This window comes from Taurulus bubalis (genome assembly GCF_910589615.1).
Source record: "Taurulus bubalis genome assembly, chromosome: 12".
Taxonomy (NCBI): domain Eukaryota; kingdom Metazoa; phylum Chordata; class Actinopteri; order Perciformes; family Cottidae; genus Taurulus; species Taurulus bubalis.
The window spans coordinates 13,785,485-13,798,986 of NC_136600.1; the positions used below are offsets into that span (position 1 = coordinate 13,785,485).

Below are 13,502 nucleotides of genomic sequence, written 5' to 3' on the forward strand. Positions count from 1 at the left end.
CCTCACTTTTCAGAACCAGAGGTAGCCGCCTGCTTAAGACCCTGCAGGGGGCTTTTTCAGTTTCATTCTCTGCCACTAGTAAGAGAAACTGAGGAAAATAGAGTGTGTTACAGCTAGCTTGCAAAGAATAATGAAAAACCAACCACAAACCACAATACAGAGACATGAGAGCTTTTTTGACCAGGTTTGGTAAGCTGGGGAGATGATGGAGTGAGCTTTTATTTGTTATTTTCAGGAATAAGCATTTGTATTCTTGCTCACAAGTACTGCACATCCTCCACTCCCTGATTCCTCTCCTCCTTACCTGCCATGGTTCTTTCCTTTGTAGCGGCCCAAAGGAGGTCTTTGCACTTTTAATATAAGTAAGGCTGTATCTGGAGTAGACCTACATTTCAATATTAATGTTATCTTTGCCTAAGGACCAGTGAGAAATCAAATGCATATTGATGAAAAGTCCTTCTCTCCACTTCCTTTTTCTCCCACAACCCTTATTTTTCCTTTTTATTTAGTCTACCATTTCCTCATATTTACTCCTCTTGTCTTTCTACTTGTCCACATCCATCTTTCCCTTTATCTCTTACCGTGTCACTCCCTCTTTCCTAGCCTTCAAGCGTGGGCAAGAAGCCCAATTTGGCAACACCTTCCCCCCGACATGGGTGACAGAGGGTGACAGCCTCACCCTGCAATGTACCTTCACCTCAGCTCTGCTGCCCTTCCAGCAGGACGTCACCTGGTTCAGAGACGGTAGGTGCTGTTGAGGATGAGTCAAATGACAACTTAGATGCGTGCTTGAGGTTCGTCAGTCACTGTTATTTTCATTCTCTAGGCCTCCAGCTTTATCCGTCTAGCAATGTGGACATCAAGACAGTCGACGACATGACCTCCGTCACTTTAAAGGCTGCACACAAGGAGCACGAAGGTGTTTACACTGCCCGACTGAGGACCTGGGATGACATGCAGGAACACAGTGCTTTTGTCTATGTCGAAGGTGAGGAGCCCACAAGGAAGTGGTTTTGATGTAAATACTATTCCTGTTTCTTTGATCCTTTGATCCTTTAATTCGTTTAAAAATGTGTCATTATTATGTTGTTTCTCAAACATCAGGTTGTTTTTATTTATTTAACAAAATCTGTTAGTATTCATTGCGTTTCACAATGAAATGTTGAGGATGTTGAGAGTAACATTCCAATCTTTAACCTAAATAATAGTTTGGCAAAATAATGCTCACAAGCTTTTTCCAGGGCTGTCATGAAGACAATGAAATGGTCAAAAGCCCTGGAGGAGGCTAGAGATCTTTGTATGATCTGAGGATTGATACTGGGGCTGCTGGTAGCTAACAATTTAGAGCGGGCGCACCTTGTAACAAGGCTGATCCCTTACTCCAGCTATGGGTGTTTGAATCTGACCCGTGGTCCTGTGCTACATGTTGTCCCCTCTCTCCCCCCTTTCCAGTCTCAAACCTTCAACACTAAGCTACTGCCAGTCAGGTTAGGGTAGCACAAATACTGGAAACAGGGAAAAGCTAGCCTGGCTCGGCCCAAAGGAAACAGAAGTTGCCTACCAGGTCCTATAATGCTCACAAATTGGCATTATTATAAACAACAGTGCATCTCATTTATATCTCATCCATCCAAAAATAGTGTAAAAACAAACAAGTTGTGGTGATACGTGGGGTTTTATAGTCGTGTCCTCACACACATCCTGAAATGTCAAACAACTCCTTTAAAGATGTTCTGTATAAACATCACATCTGTCCCGGGCCGGCCTTTAAATAGCTGTCACACCAGTTTACATCAGAAACCCCTCAAATACTGAATGGTGTCTCTAAACAACCTGCCAACCAGCAATTCAAATGATATTCTTCAGTCTGAAGAGATCCATTTACTGTTTGTAAAACCTGACGAAGGCTTTGTAGTGAACTCGAGACCCATTCCAAAATACCTGTGTTTTTAGTGGGTGGACGTCATTTGTTGTCCCAAACTGGATAAATGGTGTTTTGATTGTAACCTTCACTCAAAATACTATTTACATACCCCAGATTTTAGGTCTACTTTCATTTCCTGTCAGCAAACTACCCTGATTCATACAGGGGAATTGCCACCATCAATCAAGCTGTTCTGCTGTAGAAGGCTTGTTAACTTTGTTCAGAGAAACTATATTTTCTTCACAGGCTGCTATTTTCTCTCTTGCATTGTTTGCCGTATGCAAAACCAGAGAACCGCCCCCACTTGACTCATCAAACATTCGAAATGTATCTGGGCAGCTCTTCAAAGAGGCTTGGCGTCTTTCAATATAATACCAGTGCTTACTCATGTATGTATAACACCGTAACAGCTACAATCACAGTATAATGTGCACTGAATTATTCATGAACTTGGTGTGCACATATGTAAAAATCGCACTCGTCCGAACACACACACACACGTACGCCGATACTTTAATGTAAAATTAATCTTCATGAAAAGCTCCCTTAAAGTCTTGGCTCAGGTCTCTCTCTCTTTCTCTCTCTTATTAAGCAGCTTCTTTACCAGAGCTGGAGGTACTAATTAGTGAATCAGCGAACTGTCCTGCTTGTGGGTTTTCTCCTTCATTCATCCGTCATATTTGCATTACAAATAGGCAGTACAGGCAAGCAAAAACAAACGAGAGGGAAGGAGGAAAAGGGAGGATGAGGATGTAGATTAAAAACAGGGAAGAGATGAGCTTGATGTTGGCTTGAGTGTTTTGTTGGAAAAGGCATCTATTCCCAGCCTCAAGAAGAGGTTCGGGAACACATCCCGTCTCCTCAATCCGCTTAGCATAATTTTCTCATTTAATTTTTCTCTCTATGGCCTCACATCCACTGGTTGTGTTTCTATAGAATATGTTAATATGTTAACATATGTTAATATGTTAATATGTTACTTCCTCCAGCCTTAGCCCTCGCCGTTCAAATAATACGTGGAAGCCATAAGCTTTAACTTCTTAATACCAAGATGGAATTTTCCTCCCTTCCATGTTTTTCATCACTTTTGTCACTCGTTTTTCTTTTTTGCTGATTTTCAAGTTCAGATTCATATCATCTCCTATTTGTTTAAATTCTTCCCTTTGCTAATTTGTGCGTACAAGGTATTTCTTCCGAAGTATTTCTTCGGTTGCTCCAGTCTTCCTTCGTTGTTTCCTTCTCTAACTGACTCGCTCCCCCTCATCCGGCAGACGCATCAGCTGCAGTGCTGGGAGGCCCCGCTTCCCCTCTGGCTGTCCAGGTGTCTGATGTCAACAAGGACTACGTCTTCCTTACCTGGCAGCCACCCAGTGCTGATGGAGCCTCACCTGTGGAGGGTTATTATGTGGAAAGGTGAATAAGCCTGCATCTCTGGATTTTCTCACCTTTTTTCTTCACTTCTCTGTCGATGAAGTTTGATTAGCGAGCTCGTTGTGAAGCTTTCAAATGCTCATGTGATTTTGAACACTGAGTGTGATTGCAAACTTTCAATAACACAAAACATCTATTCACCAGTGTCAGCGTCTGTAACGTCTCGAAAATGAATCACAAGACTTCAGCACATGAATTAAATCATAATTAGCAACTAATTATGAGATTTATTAACAAGTAATCTGACGATAGTATTCTCCATTACCCAACTAAACATTTGTGCCCAATGAATGCTCGAGCTGTCATGAAAAGAATATCAAATTTTGTCCAATCAGTTGTCGAAAAACCCAAAGATATTTACTTTGCTGTCACATTAGCTGCAAATCCTCCAAAGAGTGCTGGTTAATCGTCTGTCGTTTGACTAATCGATCAATCAAAAGGTTGCAAACATAATTTGTTAAAATAATTTGAAATAACTTATTCTTTACATTTTAACTTCATTATTCTTCTTTATTTGATAGTCTGTATATTGTTTTCATATTTAGAATATCTGATATAAAAAATATATTCATTACTGGTTTATTGATTTGTCAATTTTTTTTATCAGTTAGTTAATAATAATAAACCTGTAGTAAAATCTGCTTTTCATATGCTTTTCATATTTTTCTTTCTTTTTTTCACAAGTGCTTTAGTAGAACCAAATATTTAGCGTATTGATGAAAAGTCTTTTAACTGCATTTGATTTTCCATTACCAGGAATGTCCAGCACAAAGAATAAATCTCTCACAGCGAGCTCACACTGATTTAATCTCCATAAAGTCTTATTTTAGATCCTGTTTACCGTCATTTACTGTATTGCAAGTCAACAATAGACATACAGTAAATCTATCCTGCTGAACCTGCATGCTGCTGTAGAGGAAATTAGATCAGGGCAGATAAAGATGCCGCTCGTCGTGGCCAGCAGTGAGGTTGTATCCATTTGGCAATGTTCATATAAGATGGATGGTATACATGATAATTATCGGCCCTCAACACTATGTTAACAGCAGAGTGAAAGACTCCCGCGGGAGAACAGGTGCTGCACTTATCACCAAAACCAATCAATCAGGATTGTCCTGTACGTGTTTGTACATAATGTGTGCGTGTGTGTGTGTAAAACCTGTTCAAATGTGCATTTTTATGTGTGTCTTTGCTAAATGGAAGTCAAGTATGTATATTTGCATATGTGTTTTTGTGTCCCTGCATACCTTCTTTATTTTGTGTCGAAGACTTCTGAATGTTTTTGGGTGAGGAGAGGACAACGTAAGACACCTAGTTCCCTAGCAACCTCTTTATGGTTAGAAAACTGCACTCTTTCCTGTCTTTGTTTTTTTTTCTCCAAGTTGCAACAGTTTGTTATGGATGTTGTATAATCTGCTCGCGTTCTACTTTAAAAGGCCGTTTTTGCTGTGGTTTGAGGGCCATTATTTTTCCATGTCGGTGTCTGGTCACAATTGTGGGTCTGGGTGGGATATTTACGAACTTAGATGTGTTGTTGTGTCGCCTAAAATGCTTTAAAATTGTTTCCATAGTGCATACTTACCATAAGATTATGTATTTTGTTCTTTGTTTACCTTTATTTAAATCTCTCTCTCTCTCTCCCTCTCCCTTTCTCTCCCTCTCTCTCTCTCTCTCTCTCTCTCAGATATGATGTCCGTGAGGGTGAGTGGGTGCGCTGCAATGTGCATATTCAGAAAATGTGCTACTACCCGGTGTTTGGGCTCAAGGAAGGAACTCTGTACCAGTTCAGAGTCCGTGCTGTTAACCAGGCGGGAGCAGGGCGCCCCTCCAAAGCTACCGAGCCCGTCCTCACCGCAGACCCCCTGGAACCCACCAGGACCACAGGTACACACTCTGACAGTCACAGTAAATAAACACATGGTGAAACAAAAGTGCAGCATGGCCTGCTGTTTATCCCAAAATCCTGATCACCTCAGCTGACGATGCATAATGCAATCGCGGCAAACTGTCCAATCAGTACCTCTCAGTCCACATTACTTCATGTGTTCCTGGCTCTGGACCAGGCGGCAACCTCCAGTTCTGAAAAGTGAAGGCAATGAGGAAGAGCCCTAAACATGCATCCCCTCTTATAGCCATCAGGGTGTGAACCCTCTGGTATGGAAGTATATTAGAAAAGTATACTTGTTCTCACTTTAGGTTTATAGTCATAATCGCTTGTTTCAAGTCTTCAAGCAGCATGATATCCGTTTTGTAAATTATGTTGCCATTTAGAGTAAAATAGATGATAAAGCAGGGCACGCTTAAGGGCGTGACTACCTTGGAGATGGAAAGGTCACTATAGAGCCATCATAAACCGTATATAGTGTCTCTACCACGGCGTCACTCATACGCAGTCCAAATATGGACGCCAAAATGGCTTCATGATGACGACACACTTCTTATATATATATATATATATATATATATATATATATATATATATATATATATATATATATAGTCCAAGGTCTGGATTAAATTAACAAAATCACATGTAAGGTCTTCCTTGTCGTGCGTTTTCAAAGTCCAAAGAAATCTACTGGAGGGATGAACACATTCTTGCATTAATCTTTTGATGATGGTGGTGGTTCTGTCCAACACTTCGCGTCAAAATCCCTTACATAAGTAGAGGGGAGACCTGTGACTGTGAGGGTCACAGCACACAATTCATATAATTTTCACACTCTTCAAACTATTCAACAACGCCTCACCCCCTCATTTCTTCAGGTTTTTCATTTTAATTTGTCACCCATTTGCATCTGCTACTACAAAGAGCATCAGCAATGTGTTAACCAATCAATCCTGCTGTTATATTGCCTCATCTGCCTTCTCTTGCTGTGTTTACATCTGCACACTTTCAGCACCACCAGAGAAAACATCTGCACAGATGTGGATCTCATTTTATAACGCTGGAAGGTTTCTTGCAGATGTCACTGCGACAGCTTCTTCCCGGCATCCTGCATTGCAACACTCTGTTTCTTAAAAAGCTACTTTTAAGGTGTTGTGTTAAATATGTCATACGGTGAAGGGATGACGAAAAGAGACGTTGTGGAGATCATCTGAGTGTGTGCGACTGTGTGTGTGTGTGTGTGTGTTGGTTCGAGGGAGGACAGATGGGCTCTGGTCCGATGCTGTGGATCATTAACCACAGATGAAGGACAGGCAGAAGGTTGACTTGCCTCCAGCCTGCTGTCCATCCTTCCATGTCGCTCCCTCTAATCTCTTTGTGTCTGTCTCTGGCTCTCTCACCGGTGACTGCTCCTCTAACATTAACTCTAATAGTGTTATCACGGCCACTCATATAACTTCATTACACTGATATGAGTTCCCTCATGATTCCCTCTGCCTTCAACCTATCTCGCTCTCTGTCTCCCCCGTTTCTCAGTGGTCAAAGTAGACAGAGGGAGGACGGTCACCATTACCAAAGATGAACTCGAAGGTGAGAATGCCGTATTTGTATTTCCCTGTCTATAATTTAGTCATAAAAAGAACATGAGCATTGAACATTTTCACCTGTGATTTGAAAATAGCATCCATGTTTTCCTGGCACGCAGGGTGCCGCCTCCTCGCCAGTCTGCCTCGGGCTTGTGGCTTAATGCATCTTCATATTATATTCAACAACAAGCTGCAGTAATTGTATGGCTGAGGCAATGAGTGTTTCCCCATTTGCAGAAGTAAAAATAATGGTGGTGTCCTGCTAAATGCACATAATGGCCCGAGGTAGTCTGAATGCCTGTAAAGAGGGCTGCTAACCTTGGCAACGTAACTCAAAGACAGATAAAGGGAGAGGAGGACGAAGATGTTTTCGACGAGGCAACCAGAAAATAAATATAGCAAGGACAGTGCATTCATATACTTTTTCATTCACCCTGTTCTTCAATAGAGCAGAAAGTAGCTTGTCAGAAAGTGTGTGAAAGAAAGAGAGAAGTGTGTTTGTGTACAGCTTTTATCCAAGTAATCAGGTGACGAAGAGAGAAAGTTTCATTCAAGCAAATACACATTTTAAATGCTTTTTTTTTGGGATCTACCAAATACAAGGTGTCGACTAGAGTCACATGAATTGGAGTCAAGGCAGATACAAATCATACCTTTTATGAATTTAGACTTGACTTAATCACAAAAGACTCACAACTCAAGTTGGATTTTAACACCAATGACTCGTGACTTCACTTGAACTTGATACCATTCCCTAAGCCCAATGATTAAAAAGTATTTTATTTAAAAAGTGTGCCACAAAAATTGTTTAATGGCCAGGAAACTGCTAGCTTGAAATTGAAGATTCCACCTACTAAAGCAAAAACCTTATCCCTTGTTCATCTTGGTAAATTGGCTAATTGTGTTCTAGTTCCAGCTCCGTACTATTCCTTTAAATAAACTATTATGTAAAATACAACTTTAAGGGGTCAAAAAGAAACATTATTTCAAAACAATATTCCAATATTGATTGGTTTTACAACTACTTCTTGAATTGTCAGGTGTGGAGTAAGGAGAGGACCCAAATACCGGAGCAACAGTTCAACGTAAATTTATTCCGTAAAACAAAACTCAGGTCAGGCTTAAAACAGGTCTAAGAACGAATCCAAAATAGGCAGCGAAAAACAGAGGGCAAAAACAGGGAGCAAAAACAGGGATGGGGAATGACCAGGAAACACACAGGCATCAAGACAAGCGACTTACAGGAGACTTACGGGACATCTAACGGGGGGAAACTGACAGGAACAAACAGTACAATCCGACAAGGGGACAGGAGACGAACAGGGTTTAAATACAAGAGGAAGGTAACGAGGAACAGGTGGAAACAATGAGGGCAGCACAGGTGAAAGGAAGACACAATCAGGGTACAGGGCAGACAGAAAATCACAGACAAACATGTTTAGGATCATTATCCGGCCGTGTCCTACAATTTAAAAAAAGAGCTATGAGTCCAACACTGTTTACCCAACATGGATGTGAACATCCACCTCACCCTCAAAATGACACATCAGCACTTTAACCTCATAGTCATGGTTTCATTTCAAATTCAGTGTGCTGACTGCAGAGCTACTACACAGAAACATATTACAGACCACACACACACACACCGGCCTGCTACTCCTACCCTTTCTTATATACAGTCTATGCTTCTACGAGATCAGCTTCTTTCATTTCACTGCACTCCCTTTGCTCTGGAGTTCCTCTCTGATTCACTGCGGTTCCGTAACTCTTCGCGGGATACAAACAAAGACTTACAAAGAGACAGACGGACACAAAAATGCAAGACTTTCGACTAAATCTGAATGCTTCCATCATCCTTGAATCTTTTGGAGAGTTATTGAAAGTGTGCTGACTCGAGCCATTTGACTGTTATCCGATATACTTATATTTTAGGAATGGAGGTGAAATTTAGGGCAGTATGGTAAATTCCACCCATCGTGTGTCTGCCAAATCCAACAGAGAAAGCATTACATTTCCTGATGCTAATATTTTGATTAAAAAGAGTATTAAAAGAACCCAGCCAGCACTTTTTGGACTCCACATTATCACTGACCTTGTTATAACTTTTCTTTGTTCACCTTTTCCTCCTCTTCCTCCTCTTCCTCCTCCTCCTCCTCCTTCTCTTCCTCCTCCTCATCTCTTTGCTCTGCAGGTCAGGTCAAAGCTCCTTTCCCTCCTACCGATGTCCACGCCTGCGAGGTGAGCGAAACCTACGTGGTGCTGAGCTGGACCGAGCCTGAACCCAGAGGCAGAGAGCCGCTCACCTTCTACGTGGAGCGGGTCCGTCTACACACACACACACACACACACACACACACACACACACACACACACACACACACACACAAATGTTCATATTACAGTAACTCTATAATTGGCCCCTTACCCTTCACCTAAACAAAACCTCTGTCTTCCCAAAGGACAACTTGCTGAAAATAGGTCCTCCTTTTTTCAGAAGTTGTTTATAATATTATAGTTTTATGGTCTTTAAGTTTGGGAGAGCATTGAAGGTTTTGAAAGCTGGTGAATTCAAGGAAGCGAAGACATCTGATATTTGAGAGTCGGCTTGTCAAGGAGAACTTTAGTGATTTGTTGCTAGAAAAAGTTGTTCCTGCTGCTTAATAGGACCAAGCAGAATTTTTTTGAAAAACATTTCCATAAAGGTTTCAGGCCAAACTATGAAGCAATATATTCATCTCAGTCATTGAGATAATGCAATGTCTGGAGAAAGGGATGATGAAAATCACTGGTCTGAATGTTGACTGAAGACATTTTATTGTTCATCAAAGAAGCTTCTTCATTTTCTCTTTAAGTCTGAAAAAGTCTCAAAATGTCAATCTTCTTAAATCCACTGAATTACTTTTTGACTGCAAGACATCACGCCATCAAACAAGCTGAATGATTGAGAAGAACCTTCGGTGACAGTTTTAAAAATAGCACATTTAAATGATCAGAGACCAATGGCTGCCTGGAAGGTGGGAAGTTAGTCTGAGAACGTATTATAACTTTAAAAAATGGGCAGTAGTTATGTAATACATGATTTTTAGTTTAAGCAGCTGTACATTTAAATTGGAAATAGGTCAGATGGTTTTGTGGTTTGTGGTTTTGTAACAAACCAATAGATATTTCACCAAAATCAGATTTATGTTCTTTTTAGCAGCTTTCAGCTCATTGTTTTGATTTTACCACAACTGTATTTAAATCACTGCTCTAATCATTATCATCTTTTCGGCTGTTACTTACCTGCCCAATACCAAACCAAAGGCAGACACAGTGAGCGATTAGCTAGTGGACATAATGGAGCATTTAACCTGTAAAAAGCCAGGAGTTGGTGGAGAGTAAAACTGAGCTAAAAGGAGAGTAAATATTGGATTGATACTGTATAATATTCAAACTCTAACCACCATTGTAATTAGAAAGATACATCCACTGAGCACAAGGATACATTTTCTTGCATCATCAGTAACTCCATTGGCTTGCTGGGTTTATGCAGTCCGTTGCTCGAGCGTGAGCCAAATTAACAGCAGGCTCCTGACCGCAGCACTAATTAAGGAGACACGAGGAGGAAACATGCACACTTCTACCACTGTGTCAGTTTAGGTGGGAATTTGTGGACTCATTAAAAGCGAGCAGACCTTGATGTTGCTCTTTTATGCCTTGCGCTTTGCCATTGGTTTGGTTTCCTTGCTCGCATACTTTCTAATTGGTGATTTAAAACTACCTGGATCTTGGATCTAAAGGTTTGGCTTCAAATAAGTTGAAACGTTGATTCTAGTGGCAATGTATGCAGCACTGTTTTAATCTTGATGATGCATGTCTATAAAAGAAACAGCTTAAATAGAGTGATTTCTTTTCAAAATTCTGTGTTCAAAATGATGCCAAAATAACAAAGGTCTTCTTCTTACATATCAACTGTTCATTACAACAATAAAGGGCGTCAGCTCTCCAATATCAACCTATACACCCAACAGCTTCTATGGCTACAATAATCAGAAAACTGCCACAGGAAATAGATTTTTATTGGACTTTTGTAAATTGCCATGGTAATAAAACTGTCAAATCTGTCAAAGGCACCTGAAATTACTAAATGTCTGCTGCTTCACTTCTGCTTATATAATGAGGTGAACATTCAAATATCCCCTTCGCCCTTGAGCAAGTACTTTATAATCCCTGATCTCTTTAATATACCCTTTTGTTAGGTTTTCTTCTTCAAACAGGGAGCTAGAGAAGGAAATAATGGTAACTCTGAGGAGGATAACAGAAAAGTAAACTCTGACTATAAAATAGAGAAGGTTAATGTCACATGGCATCATTAGCTGCAACAATTTATTGACAAAGATGAAGAAAGATGTCAATACGAGCCAGTAGTTGTCCACAATTTACCTGCATGTCCATTCCAGATTTTTGCAACCACACAGTAAAGATTATATAACATCGGAATTAATTATGGGACTTTGTTTTTGTATTTGGCAGTCCTAGCAGGTTGAATCCTCCAGCATGTCTGAAGGAGACTGAATAATGAGCATGTCCTTAAGATAGATGTAGATAGTGCTTTCAAATTGTCTTTGTTTCTTTTCTTTTTTCTTTTTGGGATCAGTCCCTGGCAGGGAAGAGCAGCTGGGAGCTGGCGAGTCTGGACATGGAGGTAAACTCTCCCAGGTTCCCGGTGTTTGACATGGCCGAGGGCAAGCAGTACTGCTTCCGAGTGCGCTCCATCAATAAGTACGGAGTTAGTGACCCCTCTGAGCCCAGTGCACCGATCTCCTTGGGAAAGCCACAAGGTGAGAAATGTGCTATGTACGATACTCTAAGCATCAATTGCTTTGCCTGTTGTGAAGGTCAATTGGATTTTGTAGTAGTGAGCTACTGTAGTTGTGCCAACATAGATTATCGTAACGTTCACCTTTATTTTCTGGGGATGTGTTAACCTCCTGTGAGACCATCTGTCTGCTTGTGTAGCTGCACAGTGCATCTGGATCACAATTTACACAGTAATACCTCAGGTTTATAATAATAATAATCTTGATTTGTTTGGTGAAAAGGTACAGTATGTTTCATAGCCTGCAACTCAATGGAAGCTGGAAGAAGTACTCAGATCCCATACTTAAGTGAAAAGAAGCAATACTGCAGTGTAAAAAAAATACTGAAAAGTAAATTAACTCATGATACAGCATTACCCCTTTCAGAGTTACATTATTATATGCTAGATCATAATGGTGTATTTATTCATATGTAAGCAGCAATCTAATGTTGTAGCTGTTTCATTGGTGCTCATTTTTAACTATCTTTAACTATTTTTAGTATCTCTAAGAATGCATCATATTCGGTTTGTTGATCATATTCTATATAATAATCTGAAAAGTAGCTGATAACTGTCAAATCGATCGGTTAAGGAGGAATATTCATAGGTAAAAAAAAATGTGGAATAGAAGTACGAGGTATCATGAAATGGAAATACTTAAGTTCAAGTACCTCAAAGTTGTACTTAAGTGCAGAACTTGAGTTAATAACTTTCCACGCAGGTTAAATATCTGTGCATCTCTGCATAACACTCCTATGTGAAAATAAAAAGAAGAGCTGATTGGATTCTCTTTTTTTGAACTTCCTATTGATGATTCAACTTTGGGATACCCATCAGCGGTGCCCGCTCCACCCCACTCCGTCCTGGCCATCAGAGACACGGACACCTCGGTGCTGCTGCAGTGGAAGGAGCCAGAAGAAACGGACGACGTCCTGGGTTACTACCTGTACTGCAGTGAGAGCGGCAAACAAGACTGGAAGACTGTCAACAACAAGCCTGTTTCCAAAACCAGGTAGTAGGGTCAGATAAGTTTAAAAATTGTCTTCAGAATGTTTAGTTGTCATGTTTCTGTCTGAAGAGAAGAATAAAGAATAGTTACACCTAAATAAACCAGTCTGGATGAAGCCAGGTAATTTCATGGAGCTAAAGATGCCGTGGGTGATTCGCCCCTGCCTGAATTCGGTCTCATCTTCTCAGATTTACAGTTCATGGCCTCAAGAACCGAAAGGAATATGTGTTCAGAGTGAAGTCGGTGGGCCGAGCAGGAAACAGCAGCTATTCAGAGGAGTCTGACCCTATCCTCGTCAAAGCAGCCATTTGTAAGTGCACTCACGAGGTCCCAAAATAATGGACACAATATTTCTTTCAGGACACAACTCAAGGACATTCTAAGTCTTTAGTCACACATTTATTTATCGAGCAACTCTTGCACAGATTTATTTTACAGCAGGAAAGATTAAAATGTATTTAAATGTATTTTTGTGAAATATTGTGTTATTCTTAGAGCGACTCAACACTAACACAGCAGGTATACATGTTTTATTTCACCGTGGAAGCATTTCCTGTGTAATTAAGGTTAGATTTTAGACAAAAACACAACTTTTCTTGGCATGTGAGATCATAATATTTTACTTTTGCACACTGAATGCCTTGGCCTACTTATAAACTATCAGATTATTGACTCCATCTTAAAGTATATTCACAAGAGTTTCCAGACTTATTCATGCTTTGTAGTTTTCTTTCATAGCCTCCGGAGCCTTGCATGCATGTGAAAAATGTTCGTGTGTTATAGAACACTTTTTGCATTTTCCTTTCATTGTAGCTTTTGAGTTA

General features: G+C 40.4%; 1 protein-coding gene across 1 annotated transcript in view; it reads left to right on the forward strand.

Annotated features, from left to right (window-relative positions):
• myom3 (myomesin 3) overlaps window positions 1-13,502 on the forward strand; it is a 50,544-nt gene that overhangs the window by 18,883 nt on the left and 18,159 nt on the right. The window contains exons 9-17 of the mRNA XM_079228208.1: window positions 604-744; window positions 827-988; window positions 3,196-3,337; window positions 5,040-5,239; window positions 6,780-6,833; window positions 9,021-9,148; window positions 11,466-11,649; window positions 12,507-12,681; window positions 12,867-12,988. Coding sequence (XP_079084334.1) covers window positions 604-744; window positions 827-988; window positions 3,196-3,337; window positions 5,040-5,239; window positions 6,780-6,833; window positions 9,021-9,148; window positions 11,466-11,649; window positions 12,507-12,681; window positions 12,867-12,988 — 1,308 coding nt within the window. The remainder of the gene's footprint in view (window positions 1-603; window positions 745-826; window positions 989-3,195; window positions 3,338-5,039; window positions 5,240-6,779; window positions 6,834-9,020; window positions 9,149-11,465; window positions 11,650-12,506; window positions 12,682-12,866; window positions 12,989-13,502) is intronic.